Source organism: Copadichromis virginalis, linkage group LG20 (assembly GCF_057382275.1).
Source record: "Copadichromis virginalis isolate Kocher_CV1m ecotype Utaka linkage group LG20, C_Virginalis_male_GT1.1, whole genome shotgun sequence".
In the NCBI taxonomy this organism is placed as follows: domain Eukaryota; kingdom Metazoa; phylum Chordata; class Actinopteri; order Cichliformes; family Cichlidae; genus Copadichromis; species Copadichromis virginalis.
Window position 1 is genome coordinate 28876868 of NC_140637.1, and position 27424 is coordinate 28904291.

The window sequence follows — 27424 nt, forward strand, 5'->3', positions numbered from 1 at the left end:
GATAAGGTAACAAGGAACCAGTAAAGGCAGGGCCAACCATCTCTAAGGAGGAAAAAGACAAGGACATGGAGTAAAAGCACCAGACAGAGATGCAGGGGAAATGATAAATGGACACAGACACAAAATTGTTTTTAAAAAATTCACTTAATCGTTTAAATAAACCTATAAGCTAAAATTATTCAAAACAGCATAAAAATACTGACTGCTGACTGCTATTAAATATAGCACATTAGCTGCCTGATTACTATTTGTATACTACATATGGTCTCTAAAATTAAAACCCTGAGTAAACAGAGCTTCAAACGCCTCAGGTTTCTTATAGAAAAGGCTGAGCTGGGTAAATATCAGATAGTAAACCGAGTGCGTATTGCCGCTGATTTCTGTGGTGTTATGTCGAGAGAAGAGGGGGGTTAGAGCATCCTCTGAGAGGCCATGAGATGCTCCATGGCACGAGTTAAATCTGAGCAATCACAGTGCATGGAAAAGAACACTCAGGCAAAGATTGGAGAATTGAAAGCAATCCCTGTCGAAGCACGTGGAAGACACTCCAAGCGTCATATAGTGAGATATAATTACTATAAGAAAGATGCCCCAAAGGGAAATTTGAGAGATGCAGCCTGTATGTTTCCTGTGTTTAGTAATTTTTTTCCCCCCTATGGTCCCTGTGAATCCTTGCAGAGTGCTTGTCAGCATTCCTGGTACATCTCCAGCTTTTTGTATGCTGCTTGTTCCCCGGAAAGCATTTTCATACCATAAAATAAATGAGTTTGACTGTGCCCGGCCGCTTTATCTGCTTCATGATGAGAATCCCAGTGGAAGGCTCCTGGCACCGTGGTCCTTTTCTCATGAGCCTTTTTACAAATGTAAACACTTTACATTGTTTGTTTTGGTTTTTTTTACTATCATCTGTCAGGCTATAATTACTTTTACCACTAGAATGAGTGTAATGTCATAGAAAATTATCCCCGTATGAGTTCACACTACACACATGCACACATTTAAATTCCGTTTACACTACCATGCTTCTCTTATCTGTTGACCCAAAAGAAGACAAATGGAGGTTACTTTAATATTTATGAATCTTGTAGTTTTTGCTTACTGTCCTTAGTCTTTCATTAAAACCAGATTTAGCACCAGGCCTTTTGAAAAATCATGTCCTAACCGACTCTTTCTGTTTCTCTGTGTCCTCTGTCCCCTCTCACCCTTGTGATCACCATCTGTTTATCCATATTGTATGATCCTCTGTTTCTGGCCCCCGTGGCTCGTCACCAGACGCTACTTTTGGCCTCCTGCTCGGTGTGTTTGTGGTCTGTGGCCTGGCATTCCTGGGACTTCTTACATTTGTCTCCTGGAAGCTGTGCTGGGTACCTTGGCGGACTAAGGCCCCCTTTCTCAGTCCATCCCTCAGCCCGCCCCTTGGCCCACAGCACTGCCCGCTTCAGCCGCCACTCTTGTTACCCAGCCCCCAGCAGACGCCAGTCACCATGGCAACAGAGAAGGTGAAGGACCCCATGGGCTCGATTGGTTTCCTGGAGGCTGCGGTGAAGATAAGCCATACCTCTCCTGACATCCCCACTGATGTGCAACTCTCCATGAGGGAGCATTTCCTGCGCCGCACACAACGCATGCAAAGGCAAACAACTGAACCAGCTTCCTCCACTCGGTCAGTCACATACATGCATGTGCATGCAAATCTGATGACACATGAGACTGTCTCATGTGGTTATTTATAATATGTGTGCATATGTGGAGGATTATGTGTAAGCTGAATTCAAGACATGGTGTTATCTAACGTGGAATAAAGTGTGTAAACCAGGGGGAAGTCACTGCTACATATAAGGATTAACATTTTCTAAGTAATTTAATAAATTTGTAAATTATAAATAACATTGAAGAATACTAAACTCTGCCTCAGAGGCACCTCTCTCCAGCTTAAAATTACTGTCTATAAGACTTTCTTCAGAAGTATAAATATAACACAGTTTGAAGAGATTACTTGCAGCTTTACAAGCACAATTCCACGTTACCATTTAGTTAACATCAATGATTTATTATAGCTATTATGCATACTAATACATGGCCATGGTATAGTATTGTATGGCCTATTCATGCAAAAAGACAATTATTCACATTGAGAAAGGCTTTTTTTTTTTTTTTTTTTTTTTTAAAGGGTCGTTTTACCTCGTTGCTAGGTGGTTGCTAGGCATGCATAATTTTGCTTTCGTGGATATGGATATAAATTAAATTTTATTGTCATGAAATTAAAGTTATAAGATGCTTTCATCGGATGTTATAGGTACATAAATGCTAAAACCAAGTAACTTTTGCCAGTTGATGGGAGATTACTAGGGAATGTACTGACATCAATATATCTGATGTAGATAAGAACCCTCGGGTTACTATAGGCAAAGTAGGTAAAACCCGGGATAAACTTTTCTCATCTTCTAGGTAAACAATTGAAACGATCACCAGTGACAACATAGGATACCAGTGATTGACATGTGGCCTGTTACTAAATACATTAGAGGGTTACCTAGGCAACTGAAACGAGCAGCTGTCAAACTGATGCTTGACAAGTGAATTTCTTCCAGTGTTCATGTAGCTTTCAGGTCAACTTAATGCCAACTCCTGATGGTTTAGGAGGGGTTGGCAGACAAAGAAACCAATAAAAAGACAGACAGGATAATTTTTAAAGGATAAGAATTTATGTTCACACCACTGGGGCTCACTGAGCTGTCACAGTACATTTAACTTTAACTTTTTACACTTCCTGTTCAAATTTTCCCATCAGGTGTCAGGGATAGGGATAGCTCCATACAACAGAAATACAGGCCTACTTACTGTAGAAATACAGGTCACATCCTTTTTTTTAAGGCAAGAATGAACTTTGATCGACTGCCACTATAGCAGAAGACATAACGTGATACATTTGGTTGTATTGTGCCAACACTAGTTTAGTTCAGAGTCAGATGCCGAACACTCATAGACATCACATTAAAAAGCACGGAGTCTTGTCATTTTTTAAACCTGCATGTTAGTCGGATAGTGTTCAGTTTGGGTAGCTCAGAATCTGAAATAAATGCCGTGACACGATGAGACTGTAACCTTTGAAATTAAGAAAACCAAGGAAATGTCAGAGAAACCATATTCACGTGAAAGACCTTTTCATATGTGCTTGTCCTAGAGAAGGCAAAATTTAAAACTAAAATATTTTTAGTATAAAATATTTAATATTTAATTAACCGTGCCACCGTGCTGCCCTATTAATATTAGGGCAGCACGGTGGCACGGTGGTTAGCACTGTTGCCGCACAGCAAGAAGGTCCTGAGTTCAATTCCACCATCAGGCCGGGGTCTTTCTGTGTGGAGTTTGCATGTTCTCCCCGTGTTTGCGTGGGTTCTCTCCAGGTACTCCGGCTTCCTCCCACGGTCCAAAGACATGCAGCTTGTGGGGATAGGTTAATTGGATAATCCAAATTGCCACTAGGTGTGAATGTGCGAGTGAATGTGAGTGTGAATGGTTGTCTGTCCCTGTGTGTTGGCCCTGTGACAGATTGGCGACCTGTCCAGGGTGTACCCCGCCTCTCGCCCTATGACAGCTGGGATAGGCTCCAGCGCCCCCCGCGACCCTGAAAAGGATAAGCGGAAGCGAATGGATGGATGGATGGATGGATATTTAATATTCTAAACCTGATTTCATAGTTTTAATATCTAAACCTAACTAAACAAAAAAAGAGAGATAGTAATGTCAAAAACAAAAGTAATATCAAATTGTTAAAAAAGCAGTCCTGCAAATGACTAATTACTGTTATTTTTGTCTTCTGGTTGGAGGTGTTGTCACTTTACTATCTGCAGTCCCATCTTCCTTCAGTGTATTTTTGCAGGCTGCCATTTTTCATTACATTGTGAGATGTTAAACTGGTTATTTTTGTATTAACTTACAGGAAGACTTTCCTCACCAAATGTCAGTCTGTGACTAGTTGAAAATGAGAATATGTTATCATTTCACCACAGCTCAAACTACAGCTATTCCTTCCCACTTGTATTATTTTTCTCTTTTCTGTCCTTGTAGGCACAACTCATTCAAAAGACACCTGCCTAGGCAGATGCAGGTAGGCAGTCTAGACCTAGGAAATGACTACATGGTGGACAAGGATGAAAAGCCCACTAGCATCGGACGTATCCAGCCAGAGCTCTACCAACAGAAGGTCCCAGAATCAGAGGACTCATCCAACGACAGCAGCAAAAACTGTGGCAAGATTAACTTCTCCCTCAAGTATGACTATGAAAATGAGTCTCTCCTTGTCAACATCCTCAAGGCAGTAGACCTGCCAGCCAAGGACTTATGTGGCACATCTGACCCTTATGTGAAGGTCTACCTGCTGCCCGACCGCAAGAAGTTCCAGACTCGCGTCCACCGGAAGACACTCAACCCCACATTCAGTGAGAGCTTCCAGTTTCCTGTGCCTTATGATGAGCTGGCCGCTAGAAAGCTCCATATGAGTGTTTTTGACTTTGATCGATTTTCACGGCATGATATGATTGGTGAGGTGGTGATGGAAAACTTGTTTGAGACGTCAGACCTCTCCAGGGAGACAAACATATGGATGGACATCCAGTATGCCACCAGTGTAAGAATCTATTGACTTTTTAAACTTTTCTATTAGAGTCTAAGTCAAATGAGTAATAAGTAAATGAAAGTGATGTGATATTAAAGAGTCTGACAGAGAGATACACATCCTTTAGTTTATTTAAACATTCACTGCCCACTTCATTTGATAAACTTGCTCAGTTGCTTATCAATGCAAATATCTAATCAGTCAATAACAAGTCAGCAAATTAATACATTTATGAATATAGACAAAGGAAGATGACCAAGTTAAAAATGAGCATTAAAACTTGGAAGAAAGATGAGTTTTTAATGTGGTTGTTGGTGCCAGACAGGCTGACTGTTTCACAAAGAATTCAGGCAACTGGTGGTGCAGTGGTATGGGCAATATTTTGGGCTGCTTAGCACCAACTGAGGATTATTTAAATGCTACAGCCTACCTGAGTATCCATTTGGACATGGACATGAAAACCATGATGACAATGTAGGACATACAGGGAGTGCAGAGTTATTAGGCAAGTTGTATTTTTGAGGAATGATGTTATTATTGAACAACAACCATGTTCTCAATGAACCCAAAAAACTCATTAATATCAAAGCTGAATGTTTTTGGAAGTAGTTTTTAGTTTGTTTTTAGTTTTAGCTATTTTAGGGGGATATCTGTGTGTGCAGGTGACTATTACTGTGCATAATTATTAGGCAACTTAACAAAAAACAAATATATACCCATTTCAATTATTTATTTTTACCAGTGAAACCAATATAACATCTCCACATTCACAAATATACATTTCTGACATTCAAAAACAAAACAAAAACAAATCAGCGACCAATATAGCCACCTTTCTTTGCAAGGACACTCAAAAGCCTGCCATCCATGGATTCTGTCAGTGTTTTGATCTGTTCACCATCAACATTGCGTGCAGCAGCAACCACAGCCTCCCAGACACTGTTCAGAGAGGTGTACTGTTTTCCCTCCTTGTAAAGCTCACATTTGATGATGGACCACAGGTTCTCAATGGGGTTCAGATCAGGTGAACAAGGTGGCCATGTCATTAGTTTTTCTTCTTTTATACCCTTTCTTGCCAGCCACGCTGTGGAGTACTTGGACGCGTGTGATGGAGCATTGTCCTGCATGAAAATCATGTTGTTCTTGAAGGATGCAGACTTCTTCCTGTACCACTGCTTGAAGAAGGTGTCTTCCAGAAACTGGCAGTAGGACTGGGAGTTGAGCTTGACTCCATCCTCAACCCGAAAAGGCCCCACAAGCTCATCTTTGATGATACCAGCCCAAACCAGTACTCCACCTCCACCTTGCTGGCGTCTGAGTCGGACTGGAGCTCTCTGCCCTTTACCAATCCAGCCACGGGCCCATCCATCTGGCCCATCAAGACTCACTCTCATTTCATCAGTCCATAAAACAGAAAAACCAGTCTTGAGATATTTCTTGGCCCAGTCTTGACGTTTCAGCTTGTGTGTCTTGTTCAGTGGTGGTCGTCTTTCAGCCTTTCTTACCTTGGCCATGTCTCTGAGTATTGCACACCTTGTGCTTTTGGGCACTCCAGTGATGTTGCAGCTCTGAAATATGGCCAAACTGGTGGCAAGTGGCATCTTGGCAGCTGCACGCTTGACTTTTCTCAGTTCATGGGCAGTTATTTTGCGCCTTGGTTTTTCCACATGCTTCTTGCGACCCTGTTGACTATTTTGAATGAAACGCTTGTTGTTCAATGATCACGCTTCAGAAGCTTTGCAATTTTGAGACTGCTGCATCCCTCTGCAAGATATCTAACTATTTTTGACTTTTCTGAGCCTGTCAAGTCCTTCTTTTGACCCATTTTGCCAAAGGAAAGGACGTTGCCTAATAATTATGCACACCCGATATAGGGTGTTGATGTCATCAGACCACACCCCTTCTCATTACAGAGATGCACATCACCTAATATGCTTAATTGGTAGTTGGCTTTCAAGCCTATACAGCTTGGAGTAAGACAACATGCATGAAGAGGATGATGTGGACAAAATACTCATTTGCCTAATAATTCTGCACTCCCTGTAGTAAATGAGGGCACAGTCTATCTAGTGCAGGGGTGTCCAATTCCAGGCCTCAAGGGCCGGTGTCCTGCAGGTTTTAGATGTGTCCTTGATCCAACACAGATGATTTAAATGGCTAAATTTCCTCCTCAACATGTTTTGAAGTTCTCCAGAGGCCTGGTAATGAACTAATCATTTGATTCAGGTGTGTTGACCCAGGGTGACATCTAAAACCTGCAGGACACCGGCTCTAGAAACCTGGAGTTGGACACTCCTGATCTAGTGGATTCTTCTTAGTAATATTTACATATATATCTCCCTTAGTTCAAATTACTGGCACTGTGGCATTTATAAAGTAAAATATAATACAACTGTGACTAAATCAAATCTTTTTTTAATTTTAAATCTTCATCACAGTTCAATCAAGATGCAAATGTAAGATTGAAAAATGATAGAATTTAAAATGAGGCGCACTACCGGCTTCTGGATGCTCATATTTCACCTCAGTGCTCCATCAAACGATCTGATTTCCTTGAGAAGCTCTCTGTATTTATGGTCATGCTCCACCATCGCTGGCAAATATGGCTCAGAATGCTTAAAACCTCACTACATTTTAGGCTAATACATAAATTAGCAGCAAGAAATCATTATTCCCCAGCAGATCCTTGAGCTTCAAAGTGAAGAATAAAAATTTATGTAAAGCCATAAAAGAATATTTTTGACTCACTGCACACTCATGCAGGCATTTTTCTATTGACTTTGTTACTTGTTGACAACATCCAGGGGCCATTTTTAGGAACAAATTGTTTGTGTTAGGTGCCTCGGACCCTTCATCATTTTATCACCTCGTCTGAGCCCTCACATCTCTCATAAGCCCCACCCCCACTCTTGTTGGACTTCTTCAGGGGTTGTTCAGTAATCTCAACATTATTGCTTAGAGGGCAGAAAAGCAAGGAGCCTTCTCCTTGGCACACAAACTTTATTGAACCACCAAATGATTTTACGACAAAATCCCTTGCTCGTATTAAATTCCAGATTGGCAACATAAAGAAGGCACAGATGGTGCAAGGATTTAGTTAAAACAGAAAACAAATACAGTATGATGTAGTGTTCGATGTGAGACTGTGTACAACACTCTGCAGCTTAATGAGCGGAAAAGACAGCAGTATTGAGCAGAGTGAGGCACAGCAACAAAAAATAACCAGCAGCTCTTCTCTCTTCACAGATCAATGAGCGATAGTCATCAATAACATCAACCCACAAGCGTGACTTTTATAAAGAATCCAGAGGAGACCAGATACTTAGTCACTTCAGACTATTTCTCATGTGTGTTCAGTGTAGCTATTCTGGGAAGGTCTTTAAAGGGCTGATAAGTAGCATTATTTATTAGCTCTGACTGGGACTGAAAGCCAAATTCGTTGTAATAAAACATCGTTATGGTAGAATATGACAAGAAAGTTGTTTAAATTATTTAGCCTCAATTCAGTTTTATTTTTATATTACCACAACACTGTGCTTTATATAGCAAAGTAATGACTGTACAATATTACAAGAGGGACTCCATTGATCCGAGAATCCCCTGTGAGCTAGCAAATGGCAAAGGTAAGAAGGAAGTCCTCACTTTTAACAGGGAAAGCCCTGAAATAGGCTCAGAGAGAGGCAGCCACATGCCTCAACCCCTAAGAGCTGACCTTTTGGGGTTTGAGGCGAAAGAGAGAAAAGAGGAGAAATGAGAGAACAACAACACAGCAAGTAAAAGCACAAGACTACACTCACTGGCAACTTAGGCATTTAGGCATGTAGACATATTGAAGTTCACCTGGTGGAACTTTAAATGAAACTTCAGAAGAAAAGAAAGATAATTTTATGGATTTGAATGTGGTGTGGTTGATTGCTGATCTACTGGGATTTTCCACACGGGGTCTACAGACAGTAGTTTGAGAAAGAGAAAATATCTATTGAGCAGCAGTTCTCTGATGCCAGAGGTCAGATGAGAATAGCTAGACTGTGTTGAGCTTATAGGAAGGCAAGACTTAAATAACCACTTGTTAAAACCAAGGTAGGCTGAAAAACACACATCTATGCCATGGAGAATTAAGGCAGTTCTGAAGGCAAAAATCAGTGGGTCCAACTTGTAGTCCATTTTGTATTTCAGTAAAATATAGGGTCAGGTCCTGCTGTTCAGCAGAGCATCAAGAGTGATGATGCATAGTAATTATCGTCAAAGCTGCTTTTGCAGTGACCAGAATCAAGTCATTAGAGCCTCTTATTTTTTTGTTTGGGTTTCTGGCAAAGTGTGAATTACCAAAATTACAGAGGGGATTGCCTAACATATGAAACGAGAAAAGACTGCCATGTAACCCATTTATTTCAACAAAGTAACTGTATTCTAATTATCACCCATTTAAGGGGTAACTGTAACGGAATTCAGTTTTTGCATTTTAAATACATAACACCGGGACATGTATTCGGTGTCAGACATGTTTGCATTGCTAAAAAAATTCATTTGGTTTAATCTAGAGGTGGAGCTGAAGGAGGCTGAGCATGATGAACATGGGCATGCACCCTGACTTGTTGTGAATTCTTCAGACAATTCGCATTGCATTTTCCCAGTTTGTGGTTAATAGTTCTCACCGTGGTTTGCTGGTGTCCCACAGCCTTAGAAGTAGCCTTATAAGCCTTTCCTGACTGATAGATGTCAGATACTTTGTTTCTCTGCTGCTTCTTTGGATGATGTGTAGCTTTTTGAGATCTTTAAGACTACATCACTTTGTCAGACAGATTCTATTCAAGTCATTACTTGATTCAATAGATCTGCTAGCAATCAGGCTTGGGTGCGGCTAGTGAAACTCGACTCAGCTTTTTTTTTTTATGTGGTTAATCACTAAAAACTGGATTTTCTATTTACTCGGGTTATCTTTGTCTAATATTAAAACATATTTGATAATCTGAAGCATTTAAGTGTCACAAATGTGCAAATAAATAAGAAAACACTCAATACCTTTTAACAGTTCTGTACCTAGAAGCTCAATCTGATATTTTTGTACCAGGGAGCTGGCGTGTTGAGTCTGACTGAAGTGGATATTTGGTTTCTGATATGCTCATCTGGGTGATCTATAAAAGTTGAGTTCTCCATTACACGTGTCAAAACAACTTTAACCGAGTGCTCTAGTTTAACATCTTATCATTTGCCAATTAGCACCAAGTCTCAGAGTGCAGTCTCATAGACCAAAGCACTGACCGAAAATGAAAAGTTCAGTAATCACCGGGATCATTCTAGGCCTTCAAATCAGTGGTGATTTCCCTTCTTTTCATCCGGCCATCATGAGGCTTTTCGCTTTGAGCAAAACATCTAAACAGTTTTTTGATTGATCGCATGAAAAAAACTTTAAGGCTATCCATCCAATTGTTCTTTAGAGAATTTAATGTGCACTAAAGAGACACTTGGACTTAAAGTGCCAAAACACGCCTGAGAAATTATTAATGCAGTGCAGATGTTACTGACTGGCACCAAAACAGCCTGCATTTCTACAAGAACAATCAAAGTGTCACTTTATGCTTTTACAACGTCTGACACTTCTGCTGTGCTCTCACATTATGGCTCAACCTTCACACCCTTCAAACAAAATCCCTCACATTGGCAGCGCAGAAAGCCAAATCTCAGCTGTATGTCTGAGGAGACGTTAAGACTGCAGCGCTCAGACAGACGTGTTGGGATTTGCCAATCAGTGCTGTTCTCACTGAGCTCATTCAGGGTGATTAGGGGTCTGTTTAACCTTAATACTCTTTTGGCTAATAACTCACATTGGACAGATAACAGGACACTCATTCTTCTTGAGACTATTAGCTCAGCAGGGACTCAACGCAGGACTGTCAGCTGTGCTTAGAAAGTTTTCGACTATGAGAGCTCTTATTGGTGCAAACCTGTTTTTAAGACTGATTCACACTTTGATTGCGTGTGTAATTGGGTTACATTTCATTGGAACCCTAATATGTGAATTGGATGTACTCTGTTTTAATTTATTGCCATTGGCAATGATCTGGAAACATCTAAATTCTGACAGCGGTGAAAGATTCAATTCTCTTTGGCATCATTGCAAAGTAAATACTCGTCTTCTGTTGCCGTTGATACCAGACAACAACAACTCTGATGATGGATGTCTATGGAGGGGAATGATGGTGATCAGGTCACAAATATGATCCAAAACGTAAACTATACATTCATTAAAAACATACAGATGCATGAGACGTTGCTACTTCCTACATCAGTGCAAGAGTAAGATCGTCTGTGGCTGCTCCTCCAAATATGGTCGCATGTGTCTGTAACTTCATTTAGCTGTTTATCTTGTTGTCACATTTTGGGACTCTTTGCAACATATTTAGCCTGTTACCACATGTATTAAATAGGTGGCTTCTAACAATACTTTTGCGATGGGGCGTGGTCTGAGGCGTGGCTGCGAGGGTGGCGGACACTCCTGGACGGCATCCGCAATCACGCCTCGCCGGCTTTAAAGTCTATATTGGGTCTTGAGTTTGTGTTGTTGTTCATGTGTGTGTTTGGTTGCGAGCTGAAAAGCTGCAGCCGTGTTTGTAACAGCAACCATAAATAAAAGAAGTATGCTGAAAAGCATGGAAACTTTGTCGGGTCTGTCGTGCCCAATCCTGGGTTTTGGCACCACTGTAATAAATCCACGACAGACCCGACCAAGTTTCTATGTCCAGGTGCGTCCGCCTCCCTTGCAGCCACGCTGCAGACCACGCCCCACCATAACTTTATTTAAAGATATAACACATTTTTGGGCCAGCTTGAAAGAAAGGCACATGCAAAATGTAAAAGTGAGATCAGAGGTCAAATGTGACCATACACCAGTATCTTTTTCTAAATAGGCAGTAACATTTTAAGCATTGTTTCAAAGATGAAGGAGATTTTTTTAGGAAATCGTATTTGACATTTAGGAAGAGGTCAAAGGTCCAAGGTAATGTTATATATCATCCTCTATGCCTATATGTCGTCAATACAAACAACGGCATATAGGCATATATGCCTATATGCTTATATAGGCATATATAGGCATATATGCCTTAATTAAAGCATAATTATGCTTTAATTATAAATTATGCTTTATAATTAGCTGAAACTGATGAAATGTTGTGGTGCACTTAGAGAAGACTGACGAAGAGAACAAGAAAGGAGTTCAAACACAAGTCTTGATTTTAAATATTTCTTTTTGATATATTTAAGGTCCATTGAAGCAAACAAAAAAAAAAACATTTGCAAAAAGTGCAAACATTTCAGTCTGTGTTGTGCTTTCCTCAGTGTAAAATGAGCCATGCACCATTAGTCACCCCATATGTGGCTCACTCTACGGGTGACATTGTTAATAACTTGGGCTTTGATTGGACACAGATGAATCCAACTACCAGCTGGTAAGGTCATACCAAACACATTAGAGTAATATAATTCTGAAACATTAGCACTTTCTGGTGCACATAATAAAACACTGGAAATGAGATCTACATGTACAGATAAACAGAAAGCGGGTCAAATCTAATCTGTTTAACTAATTTTATAGAAAAATGCACTTGACTCTCAAATTAATTTGTCTCCTTGTGAACCTGTGGCATTGCCTCAATGTTGGGTGGAGTCCCACTCTTTACTCCAAAAATAAAAGAGTCAAGAATCTCTTTGCACATGTCAGATACAGTAAATATGTACTGGATTTTTCTATAATTGTACAGATGTAAACATTTCAAAATGATGAACGTCGTGCAAGTCGTGCAAAATACAGAAGACATGTTTTCTGCTTTCTGGGTTTTCATTCACTGAATAATTCACAACTGTTTTTCTCATAATCGTTTGCAAATGCAAAGTCAGAAACTGATCAAAGGCTTTTTGAAGTTCCACTAACATCTCCTTTAGAGATGTCTGGCCTTAAACTTAATGCAGGGTGGACCCTTTTGGCCTTGAATAACTGCTTGAGTAGTGTAAAATGTATGCAGAGGAATATAGAACCATGGCAAGCGATTAAATATTGACACGGATTGCAATTAGACTTCAAGGTGGCTGTAGAGTCTAAGTAAGCTCTTTTATAATGTAACAATCAATTAAGAAATGTATAGTATTATGTATCTGTCTAGAAATTATTAGCTTCTTCCATCATGCAAATTAATCTTTAAGGTTCCTTGCTAGTGCTTACAGTTCCCTTTTGGGCAGTGCCGTCTTTGTTTCAAATCCAACTGCAGTTTCATATCCTCACATCTCTCTGCTACCTCAGTCTAACAAAGAAATCTCATCTTAAAGACAGAGGAACTCTAAAGAAAATGCAGGCAACCCTCCAAACTGCAGTGTACTTTATGATAAAAGTATATGCTGCATTAAACCTGAAATGGATGGTGCAGAGATTCAAGAACAGAAGCACAATGCAGCTGCTTTTTGGTACCAATAAGGGGAAATATTGCATTATTTTGCATCAAATTGACTCTTTAATGCATCTTTGTGTGTAATCTGTGCTCTAAATAGATAGCTAGTCTCAGCTGTGAGACTAATCGGGGCATCAGATATCTTCAGAATCTTCAGAACAGATAACCCAGTAGTGCATTATGCAGTCCTAGCTTCACTCAGTCTAAGTGCTGTAGTGGTTACAAAGAGCCGACTTTAAACAAAATATAAGCATTGATCCCAGAAACAAACCTTCAGTAAGAGACAATACACTTATTGTACATCACTTCTCCCTGAATCGAAGCACCGGGCTGAATGTCAACGTGAAACTAAAAGAGATTCTTTTTTTTTCATCTGTGCTCGTGTTTGTTTTCCCGCAGGAAAGTGTCGACCTTGGAGAGATCATGTTTTCACTATGCTACCTGCCCACTGCAGGCAGACTCACACTTACTGTCATCAAGTGCAGGAACCTAAAGGCCATGGACATCACTGGATACTCAGGTGTGTTGTGTTGTGCCTGCACTTTCAGCTGCACTGACTCAAAATGAATGGTGCTCCTTTGAGAATCCAATTGTGAGCATGTCAAATTAAATAAACAAAGGAAAGCTCTCTCCCTAATGCTGCGTTCTGTTTATATCAGCAAATATTAATAAGCAGCACTTGCAATATTAAGACAATGTCAGCAAATAGTTTCAGGCGGTGTGTTTATTTTAATGTGCCGCTGTTCCACTTTTTCTATTAAACATTTTCCCTACGATACTGATACCAGGCTTTAGGTGTAATTCGGAGTGAAAGAGGTAATTTTCTTCCAGTTTTAAATGACATTTAAAAATTTTTTATGTTATTCACAATTTTAATCCTTGGAGTTTTCGTGGATTTAGCTGACTGCCATTATCTCGATTTACTGAACCGTGCCTTTAAGTATATCGGGCTGTATGCTCTGGCTTTTTTAAGGTGGCTTACATCTGATTAGTGTAGTATAATAACTCATGCAAAGTGATTTATTACTAACAGATGAAAATTGAAATCAGCATTCAGGAGACTCTCTCAGTCATGCTTTTTAGCAGTTTTCTATGGCCTCTCCTTGTCTTTGGTTAGATAAGACATTCACTCATCTACGTTTATGCACATTACTGATTCCTGGTTCCCCCAGTGTTGCTTTCATGTTAACACTATTAACACTGTATTCATTGGACTTCTTTGAAGATGTTTTGGCAGTCAAAGTAACCACAGAAGCTTTGTTGTTTTTAAAATTTGCCAGAGGCTTTCGTGATAATTGCTGCTCTGGCTGCTCCTGAAAGAGACGTACAACTTGGAAGTTGTCCAAACGTAATGATATTCAACTATAAAGACACATTTTCTGCCCTTGTTTATCCTGTTTTCCTCTCACCTATCAGATCCCTACGTGAAAGTGTCGCTCATCTGTGATGGGAGACGTTTGAAAAAGAAGAAGACGAGCATTAAAAAGAACACCCTGAATCCCACCTACAACGAGGCCATCATCTTTGACATCCCACCGGACAGTATGGACCACGTCAGCCTGCACATCTCCGTCATGGACTATGATTTGTACGTATATACTTGAGTTGCTCATTCAGTAATAGTGAAAAAATGTTTCGGCTTTTTGTCTGATACATTTTTATCCATTTGCCTTTTCATTGAACATATGAAGCTCCCACAGCAGTCATGATCAGGCTGACCAGATACCAAGAAAACTAAATGTAAGGAAAACAGTGTTTGTGTGGGAGATGTTTGCAATGCTGGGAGGCAGTCTAAAATTTCTTGAAAATAAAAAAAATGAAATAAATGCACATGTAACCAGATTTCTATTTAACAAATAAAGGCCAAATAACTGATTTCACAAAGTAAATTTTCCAAGTCTCTTGCTAGGTAAATGCAAGAAGGATAAAGGGTATAAAGTCCTGTATTGTCTTTTATTTCAGTGTTATTTTAGCAGCTGTTCTGTCAGCTGGGTTTCAGTGGAGATGCATCCATAGATCGTCAAACCATATCCAACAATTTAAGTAATTTCTTAGCCGGTTGTGACACACATACACTGTGTCACTTCATGCCCTATTTTCACTTGTGTGAAATTTAATATACGTAATAAAAACCCTTTCCTGACTTCTTCACACGCACTCAGTAAAAGTAATACTTTAGAAAAGTTCACATCCTGCAGAGTATCTATTTGCTGGCACATATAAACTACAGTTTATATGTTATTTAGTTTTGTTAAAAAAAAAAAAATACTAATTTATATATTACTTGTACACCTCAGAATTGGTTCCGTTTGCATATTTCTAGGCAGCCTCAGACCACAAAAGCACAACATTGTCATTAGTGCCACAACTGACTGAAGCGGACTAGTGATGGGATTTCCGGCTCTTTTTAGAGAACCGGCTCTTTCGGCTTGGCTCACTAAAAAGAGCCGGCTCTTTCAGCTCCGAACCGGCTCTTCAGGTTGTTTTGTTGCTTTAATTAATTTATTATTAACAATAATATAAAATTATACACAAAAGGAATTACTAATGTAATAAAAAAGTTGTTTTATTTATATATGTTTATATATACTTCTGAGTTTTTACGTACTTCTGAGTTTTTACGTGCTTTGGGGTTTGTACGTGTTTTGGAGTTTGTACGTCCTTTGTCTCTAGGGGCCACCGTAAATATACTTTTATTTATTCACTCCACATAAAATTTTTAAATAAATCATATAATACAAAAACTAACTATTCACAGTTCAACTTTTAACTATTTAAATTTTCAGCTTTTTCCTTTTAAATTTAAAGTTTAACAACACAAAACACTACAAACCACAACACAATTAAATATAAATTAAAATATGAAAACAAAAAGAAGATGCACATTCTCTGTCATATGGACCTGCATGAATAAACTTTCGGAATCCTTTATCATCCGCAACTGAAAATAGTTGTGGATGATTACTATACCTTTCTAATGTGACGTTGATGTCCCTGGCTCTCTTTCTCTCTCTCTCCCTCGCGCTCTGTTCCTGTGCTACTGCGAGTGTAACTACTGCCCCTCCCCCCTCTTCCCAGCGCAAAGCACAAGGCTCGCGTGCGGAGTGAAGCGAAAAAAGTGTGAGAGAGAGGGTGTGAGAAAGAAAAAAAAACAACCCACAGCTCGCGATAAGGAGCCGGCTCGCCTCGTTCACTTCGGCTCTAAGAGCCATTTCGTTCACGACCGACACATCACTAAAGCTGACTACAGTCATGGTTGATGCTGGCATACATGTCTGTGTCATATGTTGCTGTGTGACAGGCAGACTGTGGATCCAAATGCAGGAGGCAGATAACAAACCTTGACTCAAAAAACAGCTTTATTGCTGTAACTCGTGCAAAATACAAAATAAGAAAAATTTAGACTAGGCAGGAACCAAGAACATATGGAACTGGCATTATGGAAACAATACAGACCACACAGGTCACGTAACCTCAGGGAGAATGCGACAAAGAACGACGGGAGACTCAGACAACAAATACACACCAGGTAATGAGGGGAGAGGAAACAGGTGGGAAACACAGTGGGAACAAATCTGGGATAACGAGATAAGGCAAGTAGGACAAAATACAGAACAGGAGCAGGAAATAAATAATACAGAAACACAGGCACAAACCTACAGAAGACAGAAAGACAAACAAACACGGAGATGTGACTGACTGAGGAGACAAAACTAACTACAAAAACAGGTATGACTGACATAGTAATGTAGGTCTTTATGGATTCATAACACATCCAGACACCTCTTTTGCCAACATCATTCCCATAATGTCTGCTACTGAATATGCCTGACATGAGCTGGGTTACTGAGGTCATCCGAAGCTGCCACAACCAATGACCATTGCACAGCTGCAGGTTTCAATCATCTAGAAATGGAGAGCATTTCCTCACCAACAGATCTTAATACTCACATCTATGTACAGACAGGAGGAAGGAGGCCTCATATGAGATGTCTCCTATCTTCTTCTTTGTTCTGCTCTCCTTTTAAGAATCGCCACAGCAGACCATCTGTCTCCATCTCACCATATCACATGATCTTCTGTCACATGGACGTTCTGCATATCCTGCCTCACTACATTCATGAGTCTTCTGCCCGGCAGCTCCTCCTTCAACATCCTTTGTCCAGTATATCCACTATACAGGACAACTTTGCCCAGCCTCCAAATTAGTCTCCACCTGACGTGTTTCTCTTATAAACTGATTTATAATCCTACACCTACTGGTCCAGTAGAGCTGAAGATGCTTTTAGTGTTGTATACACGTTATAGTCCTGGTGTATAAAGTCTATTTAAAACACAAACTTTCTTTTTGACTGGAATAATCACATAATCATTTCATTTGAAGTAGGAGACATTTTTTATGGGGAAAACCCCCCAAATATATATATGTATATAGATCATATTTTATCTTTCTTATTAGCAGAGCAGTACCAGGATTAGAGGTGCGACCCCAAGTGCTTTCTTTACAGTCTGCTATTATGCAAGGAGAAAATCCAGTGCTGTTAATAATCTCGGGGATTATGTGTTTCCTCCATTTACACTTCACATTGTTAGGAGAGCAGAGATCAGCTCTGAAGCGAGTCAGTTCTTCTGCCACAGAGCGGATCAGCTGCAGATCCACCGCGTCAATCGGCGGGACAACCACACTCAGATTTGTGTCTCCTCTGATTACAAAATGGGCGTCTTACAGTTATAAACAATGTGATGTATGAGATGTCACCTCAAGTTAAATCAGACGTATTCATACCAGTATGCGTGTGTCCCTACAGGGTAGGTCATAATGAGATCATTGGTGTGATGAGGGTCGGATGCAGTGCTGAGGGACTTGGCAGGGACCACTGGAACGAAATGCTGGCCTATCCGCGGAAGCCCATTGCACACTGGCACCCCCTGCTGGAGCCCAAGAAATCTGAGAAGGAGGTAAGTTTGAGGATGGATTATTCTGTGCGTGTTTATGATTTTGGATGAGGAATCAGGGTGCTTAGCTGGTAATTCTCAGCCTACTTAAGGAACATTGCTATAGGGAAGAGGATTCAAACTGTGAAGGGCTCTGAAGGAGAGACTTGAAGAAAGATGCTGCTTGAGGTTTGAGTCACAGGTCCACGGAGCGCTTTGCAAATTAACTTTAAAGTTAGTTGTTTGTCTAATTTGGCTCATTCATCAATACACTTTGGAGCAGCCACTGGAAAACTGCTTATTGAGGTAATTAAGTGTACTCTTTATGAGAATATTGATATCTCTAAAAACCAAAGCAAAATCCATAAACATCAAAAAACATGATTGTTGTAAAACCTGGACTTCCTGGACCTGGAACTCTTCTTGACCAATCGATTAGTGCAATGATAGCTGTCGGCACATGCATTAGCATCGCACAAACAACAAATAATAATAGATAAATTGGCTTAGCACAATCAGCAAGAAAGACGTTGACAAATAGAAGTTAAGAAGCGACTAAAAAGCAGCACAGTTTTACTTTTTATGTGTACCTTACAAGTAGGAAGTCAAAACTTAGAATTATGCTACATGTGTACCAAAGATTATAATGACATAGAAAATATTTGCTTGGTTTCTTTAAAATATTCTATATTATTGTTACTTTTTAAAAGTTTCCTGTTTTTTTCAAATGGGGCCTATTATCCTAAAACTGTAGCTCCATATATTCATTCTCAGACTGAAAGTAATCCCTATGTTTCTTATACCAGACTTTGGTGAAGCCTGTCAGTTGTTCCACTGTCTCTAATGAGCTTCGCTTTAAGCCAAGCTTCTTCCGATTGGCTGATCCTCAATAATAGAATTTTGAAATTGTACTTGGGTTGGTCTCCTATGATCAAACTGGCTCACATTAGTACATTACAGAAATCCCTTCCTCCTGACATCATACGGAGCCAAGTGTAGAAAAAAATGAAACTGAGCTTTTAGAACAGCTTACATACATAAAGGCTTTATTCAAAAGTTAACCTTTGCCTTTCCCCTTTGTATATACACTTACCAGCCACTTCATTGGGTACACCTGCTCAACAGCTCATTAGCACAAATACCTAATCGCTCAATCACATCAGAACAACTTATTTAGACATATAGACATGGTCAAGAGGACCTGCTGAAGCTAAAAGTGAGCATCAAAATGGGGATAAAGGGTGATTTAAGTGACATTGAAAATGGTATGATGGTGCCAGACTGGTTGGTCTGAGCATTTCACAAACTGCTGATCTACTGGCATTTTTCCCTCACAACCATCTGTAGAGTTTATAGAGAATGCTCAGAAAAAGAGAAAACATCCAGTGAGCGGTAATTCTCTGGGCAGAAATGCCTTGTTTATGCCAGAGGTCAGAGCTGCCTGGCCAAACTGCTTTAAGCTGAGAGGAAGGCAACAGTAACTCAAATAACATTTCTACTAAAGCTTTCCCACCAGGCTTGTGCTGGTTCTTAATCTAGAGCAAACTCTGTATTTCATCCACTCCTGGCAGCTAAGAATAGGAAAGTGAGGCTGCAGTTTATGCAGGCTCACCAAAATTGGATAAGAAAATTCGGGAAAATGTTGCTTGCTCTCATGAGTCTCGATTTCTGTTGCAAAATTCAGATGGTAGGATCAGAATTTGGTGTAAACAGCAACCTGCATTGTATCAACAGTTCAGGCTACTGCTGGTGGTGTAATAGAGTGGGGAGATGTTCTTGGCACATTTTGGGGCTCCAAGTAACAGATTATATTTTTTTAAACCTGACAGCTAACTTAAGTATTGCTGCTGACCATGTCTATGCCCCTATGACCACAGTTTACCCATCTTCTGATGGTTACTTACGTAGGATAACGCACCATGCTTAAATCATCTCAATTTGGTTTCTTGAGCGTAATGATGAGTCAAATGGCCTCCACAGTCATGGGAGATTCCCATGAAGAATGTGACACCAACAAAGTGTATTAAGCAACTGTGTCGTGCTATCATTTTAACATGGATCAAAATCTCTGAAGGTTTCCATGACCTATTTGTAGGTGATGGAAGGCAAAAGGATATCCAACCCAGTACTAGAAAGGTGTACCTAATCAATTGGCTGATGAGAATATAAGAAAAAGAACCAAGGAAACACATACCACGTCCACTTTCAATGCAAATGCAGCTACAAAGCAATTATCAATCAGAATACACATGAAGCAAATTTAAAAACCATGGTAACTTTAGGAAGTAGTGAGAGCATTGCTGAACCCATGGCAACAAATTCAGTCTTTAATTCTGCGTAATAGAAATTGCCGTTCCAAAACTTGATGGATATTTAAAGCAAATTTCATTATACACAAGCCAGCACTAAAGATAACAACTGTGGCTTTCTTTATTTCTATTATAATTGCAGCCAAATCATAAGGCTTTTTACAGCTAGATGTGACTCTATTACATTTTGCATCATTAAAGAAAGTTTTCTGGAAAATAGCTCCAAGAAAATGAAAATAAAAGAAAGTTCTGCGGAATAAGGTGTAGGTGATTAGGGAGCTTTCTTTGTTTTGAATTCAACCTTTTAAGGCACAGAAGAAGAAACAATGATGAGATTTTGTATGTTTAGTGCTGAGGTTTCATGAGCAAAGCGACATATGTGCCATAAATCACTGCCTTGTGTCTGTGTGCCCTGTAGTGGAAGGCGAGGACAGCCAGCTTTGACAGCCAGGGCTCCTGCCCTTCACCCAGGCCCCCAGCCAGTCCCTGAGCAGAGCCACCTGTGACCCAGCAGCCCAGAAGGGGGTTTCCGTCCTCCTGCTAAACCACTTCCTGTCTGTCTGATTGAGGAGAAATACAACCCCAGCGTGTATCCCTCTCCCACTTTCTCCCTCTGTTTCTCCCTTCCTCGAGTCTAGTCCCAGAGCACTCCCAAGAACTGATCTCGGACTACTGTCCATCAGTTAGTTGTGTAAAACCAACTCTGTTTTCGGGTAAAAATTTAGGGTCCTCAATTTCAAACGTGGGTGTTTTGATGGCCCGAAGTCATTTGGCGGACATGCAGTCTGCAGATACTGAGCCGTCTGAGCTGAGACGAGCTGATTCTGGTGTCCTCACAGGAGACTTTTTAAACACTGAAGATTCAACATTGCACTGCAGAGATGTTTGATGAAAAAAAAAGAAAAAAGCTCAGTGGGATATCACTCCTTGAAAGCAGTGGAGGTTTCACAGAGGGAAGCTGAGGACATGGCCTCAGCAGAAAAGGAGAAGACCTTAAGAGATCTGAAGCTTTTTCAAAACTCTACAGCTGTATAAGAATAAATGATGCTGAGTGTAGCATTTTGGAAATATTAGATATAAAACCACTCCACCATTCGTTATTGTTTGTGATGCTCCAGCTGAGTTTGCTGTACTTCCAGTTTCATCACTAACAGAAGCAATTATCAGATCTCCATCTTACTGAAGAGAGGCTGAATCAGACTGAAACTAATATATTGTCAGCCTGACAAACTGCAGCTTTGGTGTGTTTTCAAAAGCAGACATTTCACATGACAAAGAAGAAAAGCTGCAAGATTATTGGGCTTCACAGCAGAGCAAATTGGCTGCATTGCAGATTTTTTTCGGGTCTTTGTCCATTTTCAGCGTAAGAGGTAGGAGGTTAAATTACCACACAAAGGCACAGCCAGATTTTAAAAGACAAAATATTATTTTGACACACAAACGTTTTCACAGAGGGAGCTGCAAAGGTTTCTGTAAACAGTGAAAATGCGAGCACACTTTACACACCCTTACCTCTTTCTCTGTTTGATGTTGCAATCTCACCCTCTTATCCAGGTGAAAACTCCCACCAACGCTCATGTTTTCTTTCAGAGAAAAACACCTTTCAGAAACACTTTTGTCACATATTGTGTTTTTTTATGTTATTTTTTTCATCTGATTTTGGTGGATGTGTATAGCTTTATGTACAGGCATCTGCTGGTTACCATATGTATGTTTTATCTAAACAGAAAAAAACAGAAGAGAAATATAATGATAAGGCTAGATTTAAAAAATGACTTTAATTTATGTAGCCTTGTTGGTGGTAAGGATTTAAAATATTAAATGAAAAAAACAACTTTCTTGATGTTTATGCTGTCTAATTATACTGCTGGATTCACTTACAGGGATAAATTAGGCTGGATCTGTAATATGTGGCATTTGGAGGATATTTGATGTGAGAAAATGTTTGATCTGTATCAGTATTATTAATTTGATTGGTCCCTGGTAATTATTGGCTCTCTTTACAGTAACTCAAGTTTTAGTTGGATAAAAGATGATGGATGCAGTCTGCGTATCTATGGAATATACACCTTTGATATGTTTGATACAACTGCCTTTTACTCCAGACATCATACCGAGTTACAGTTTTGAACGGATCGTTGCATTGCTTTATCGTACTGACTTTACAGACTAGCAGCTGCAATGCTGCACAAGTGACGATGATGCAATTTCAGTCAAGCTCCCTCATAACCCTTACATACAATGGATACTAAATTTGTGTAAGTTTAATTAAGCACTTACTTGAACAAGTTATGAACTCGGGTTTTTTTTATATCCAATTATGTTAAGCTCATAGACTGTATATAAAAGATGTCTGCAGCCAACGTGATATGACCCTTTGGTTAATAAAGTCCTGTTGTGAAGCTGCCCATTTTTACCATTACCATGTTGGTGTTTTGGAGCCCTATGTGTTGAGAGAGGGGTGGATGATGCTGAGAAACCGAGGAACACTCCACTCTCATAGGGACTCATCGGTAGTGTTGGGTGTACCATGTTCCAAAGTAACACATTATATAATATTATTATATATTAGTATAGCATTTTTCAATATCACAGTAATTTAACATATTCGTGTACTACATTCAGTACTTACATTACAGTTACAATTTTGTCATTACTTACATTCCAAAGCGTCACTTTTTCTTTAGAATTAAAAAAACAAAAACAAATCAAACATGGCCTTTTAAATGTATATTTACACAACAATCAGATGATTTGGAATGATGATCTCAGAATGGTCTACACCATTTAAGGAGTGGAACTTTGGATATTCCTTTTATTTTTATTGCACGAAAGAACAAGAGCGCAATGGCAAAGTGCAAACTACATCTACAATAGAAACAGCCACATTGTACTGCTCACACAGCATTGGCTCTTTGCAGGCATCTGCACAGATAGCATGCTAATGCAAAAGCTAGCAAAGAAAGCACATTGTAGGTTCTGTGTTTGTAGGTGACACTAAAAGGCAGATCTGATATGTTTGTCCTCAGTGAGACAGGGATTTGTGTCAGTTTGTGCATTATAGCTTTGGGTTTATATAGTTAACTGATTATTAAAGGAAAACACAAAATTAATTTAGCAAGTGTAACCAGTTAATTTCCCGAATGAGTAATTATGTAATGTACTACATTACTTATGAGGAAAGTAATGAGAAATGTGTGATGTATTACTTTGGAGTAATGACCCAAATACTGCTCATCAATCATAGCCTAGGCCAACATAAAGCACATTCTACTTTATTGTTTTAAATGCTAGTGGCAAATTTGACAAGAGGTTTACTGAGACTCATTGAGCAGAAGGGTTTTTCTTCCTGTAGACTTGCAACCTGATGAGTCAGCCTCTACTATTTATTGGAAGAAAACTTGCTTAAGGCACTTTCCATATTGGCTTCACTTTTCAAACAAGGAGGCTATGTTCATCTTTTATTTACAGTCTATTGTTTAATCCCCCAAACGTTAACTGATTTCTGTGACTTTTTTAGTTTTCTCACAAGTACTTAAACAATGTCAGGAGACCAAATCAGGAAATTACCTAAGCTGTCCTTTCTCATATGGATCACACAATATGACATAATCTGAAGTTCTGTCACTCCCAGAAATGATACCTTTTGGTTTTGACAAAGACTAGACAGATCATGCAGGAGACATTACAACCATTCAGAAGCCGTGAAACTTCCGGACTGTTAGCTGCATCACTCCCAAATTAGCACAATCAATTATCATACAGACTTTGTACTGAGGAGCTGACAGGTTAAAGATCATCTAATGCAACAAATATTTGAGCTTTTACAGATTCTCCATCATATAATAGTTAGAAAAAGTCAGCACCCAGAACTTTCAGTGCATTTGTAAAAACACCTAAGATTAATAGTATGCTGCAGCAGGCAGGTTTTTATTTATTTATTTATGTATTTTTTATTCAGGGCAGATAGCAAAATGAAGCACAAATTGCAGTATCACATAAAATGAATACAAGCCATTTCATAGTTCCTAGCTGGTTGCCGGCATGGCCTTGACTGCTCTCTTATGATCAAGTTTGACACTTATTAAGATGAAAAGCAGTTTTTTAACTGAAAATATTTCGTCATGGACCTTTACGCCGAGGCCACTGAGATTCCAAGGTCAAGGTCCCCGAAATTCAACTTTATACAAGATGTTTTGTACATGCACGTATGATATCAATTTGAAGCTCCTAGGTCATGTGATTCTTGAGTTATCGCATAAACAGACTTAGATGTCCACACCACCTGCCCACCAGGTGTGGTGACGACAAAACTCCATCAGCCTTTTACAGCAGAGAGGAAAAGAGCAATACATATAGAGGGTGTCCAAATTAATAGGCTGCATCCTCCTGAGGCCACATTTGTAGGCCGATTACATCACAGCGACGCGACAAAGGCTGTTTAAATTCGTAGACTCCTCCAAATGCAGCCGACAATTGCGTCCTCGTTTTCCCCGAATTTGAAGGATGGGTCGGGTGTGTCCTTCCTGGCCCACCATGTCCCAGAATTCATAGTGTGGCCCAGCCAATTCCAGTTTTCAACAATGGCGGTCGCTACTAAGTTTTAATATTACTCTTATTAATCTTTCTGGGTCACAAAATAAACTTTTAAGATATTTTCAGGCGAGAATGTGGGCGTGTAAACTCTGCTTGGTTTATCAAGATATCACACATCTGCAAAAGTGCGCCGACATTTTCGGAGGCGTCTGTTACCCACCAGCTCGATAGCTAGCTAGCTAGATAACAGCAAACTCCCTGCACATCATTTTCAACCCCCCCGCGGTCTTTCGCTACTCAGGTTAAACATTATATATGTGTCGCTTAGATAACTTTAAAATGTTATTGTTTGGCTTTTTTTACTGTTTTATTTGTTCGTGAGTAAATCAGTTTGGCTGAGATTAAAGTTATAGTTTTCACACAGCTGAATAAACGTCAAACGGAAAACTGATTAAACAGACGTGTGAATGATCGAGAATTTACGTCAGTGTCCTGTTATATTTTAGATAGAAAGGAGCAGATGGCCAAGTTTATTAAACTCCACCGAGACAGCTGGTGACGCAAAACTGAAGGCTGGACTGTTCAATTTCACAGCCGCTCACTTCCGGTCTACCCGGCCTAAGGAGGACCCGGTCCACGTAGACCGTCAGGAGGATGCAGCCTATGAATTTGGACCCCCCCACAATGTACTTTTTTTTTTTTAATAGGCCAATCTCTCCTTCAAGGTTACTTTGTGGTGAACCTCCGGACTGCTCTCATTGAGGATGTATTTTTAGTCTACCACTTGTGCATCTGCTTTTTAACGTGGACCTCAATCACACAGAAACTCCTTTGTCATACTAACCTGACTTTCATGTTATTTTATCTCTGGTTATGAGCGCTAGCTATCCAGCAAAAAATCCAGTGAAAAATAGTCACCTATTTTACTGTTTTTTTCTGGCAACTATATTCTTATTTTTTATTACTACAAGTTACCCTTGTTAATAAAGATATTCTGTGGTTTTCTGCCTACCTGCTGCATGCTCATACACAACTCTTTGTAAACAAAACAAAATTTAACTAAAGCTATGCTAATATTGTATAATTAGGGATTTTTTGTTTTAGCTTTGTAACCAGAATAAACATTTATTTCATAATTTTCTGGAGTTAAAATCAGGACATTTAGCCCAGACATGATAATATGCAGAGTAAATGTTAAGCAGCGAGGCTGACAGACAACATTTAAAGATTATATTTGGTAGGGCTTGTACAGATAAAAAAATTTTCTGACATGAGGACCATTTATTAAATAGTAATTTTGTGTTATAACATCAGCCTACAGCAAATTTAATCTAATATTTAACAATGTTCTTGGCAATGGCACTCAACCGTCTAGACATCTCTGGCAAAGGAATACTTAAACTGCAGGCTGCTGTACAATGAACATGCTGTTTATCACAGAGTCTGTGAAAATGTCATTGAAAAGTTGGGTCCAGATATCAAGACATGAGCAGATGGATTCAGCAGACCGAGTAGGGCCTGTTTTAGTAATTTCCTTCATGGGAAGTTTACCCAGAGAGAGCAGTTTAATACTGCTGTATTTCCGTAAGAGGCTGGGATGACAAAGCGGGGGCAGCTGATGGGTGGACAGGTCAGTATCTATAGAGCAGTGGCATTTCTCTAATTGGCACTTGTTACCATGAGAGTGAGTCAGTGCATTATTGTTTGTGCTTGGTGTAATCCATCATAGCATCAACACCCCTTTCACAGATGTTTGAAATTTGCTCTCATCCACGCAGTTTTCAATGGTGAAATTCCTCTGTAGACTAACACCAATATTCATCGATTTCTAATATCTTATTTAAATGTAAAATCTGAAACATGTGTTGAAATATTATAATGTAGTTTCTGTTCTTTTATAAAACGTACTTTATGATGGTCTAACAATGTGGTGTGTTTTCATAGTAGATAAAATCTGTTAAATCAATTGCCTCAGTTTATGGACTGTTTAAAGACCTTCCTTCTTTGCCTAATATTGTAATGTTTCTTGATATGATCTCATATCCCTTCCAACTGTTATGATAGCACTGAATTTCCAATTTTTTATCGGGCATTTTGTATATGTAATAATAGAAATGTTTGAGAAAATGTTAGTTCAGACAAATGTCTATTATGGGTTCCTTTTAGAATTTAGATCATTATGGAGATTCAAACGCTGAGTGAACCATTGTGTAAAAAACTGAAATGGCATAGAGTATTTCCACCGCCTTCTTTGTGTCTTAACAAGTAAATCCACATCAGAAAATTGCTTGTTGTTTTTTTCTCCCATGGGGCGTGATGTGTTATCAGTTCTGTGACATGATTTTCTTTTCTTTGATTAAAAGACTTCTGCAAAATAGGCTCTGTGCTGAGAATTTTCTGGCAAACACACCATATAATGACAACACAGCCAGCGGCTTAACAAGCAGGACTGAGCACGGAGGAAATGGGATTCCGACTGAATCTAATGGTCGAATTAAATGAGGGGTGGACACACACACACAGCACACAGCAGTTAGGACTTGACAGGCTCTAATAAACTGAATGGCATTTTCATAGTTTTGTTT

At 39.5% G+C, this 27424-nt stretch overlaps 1 protein-coding gene across 1 annotated transcript in view; it reads left to right on the plus strand.

Moving 5' to 3' along the window:
• syt6a (synaptotagmin VIa) overlaps window positions 1–27415 on the plus strand; it is a 121025-nt gene extending 93610 nt beyond the window's left edge. The window contains exons 4-9 of the mRNA XM_085442987.1: window positions 1273–1663; window positions 4072–4630; window positions 13459–13579; window positions 14476–14647; window positions 17868–18018; window positions 20722–27415. Of these exons, the coding sequence (XP_085299113.1) occupies window positions 1273–1663; window positions 4072–4630; window positions 13459–13579; window positions 14476–14647; window positions 17868–18018; window positions 20722–20793 (1466 nt within the window). The 3' untranslated portion in view covers window positions 20794–27415. The remainder of the gene's footprint in view (window positions 1–1272; window positions 1664–4071; window positions 4631–13458; window positions 13580–14475; window positions 14648–17867; window positions 18019–20721) is intronic.
• Window positions 27416–27424: the final 9 nt, after the last annotated feature.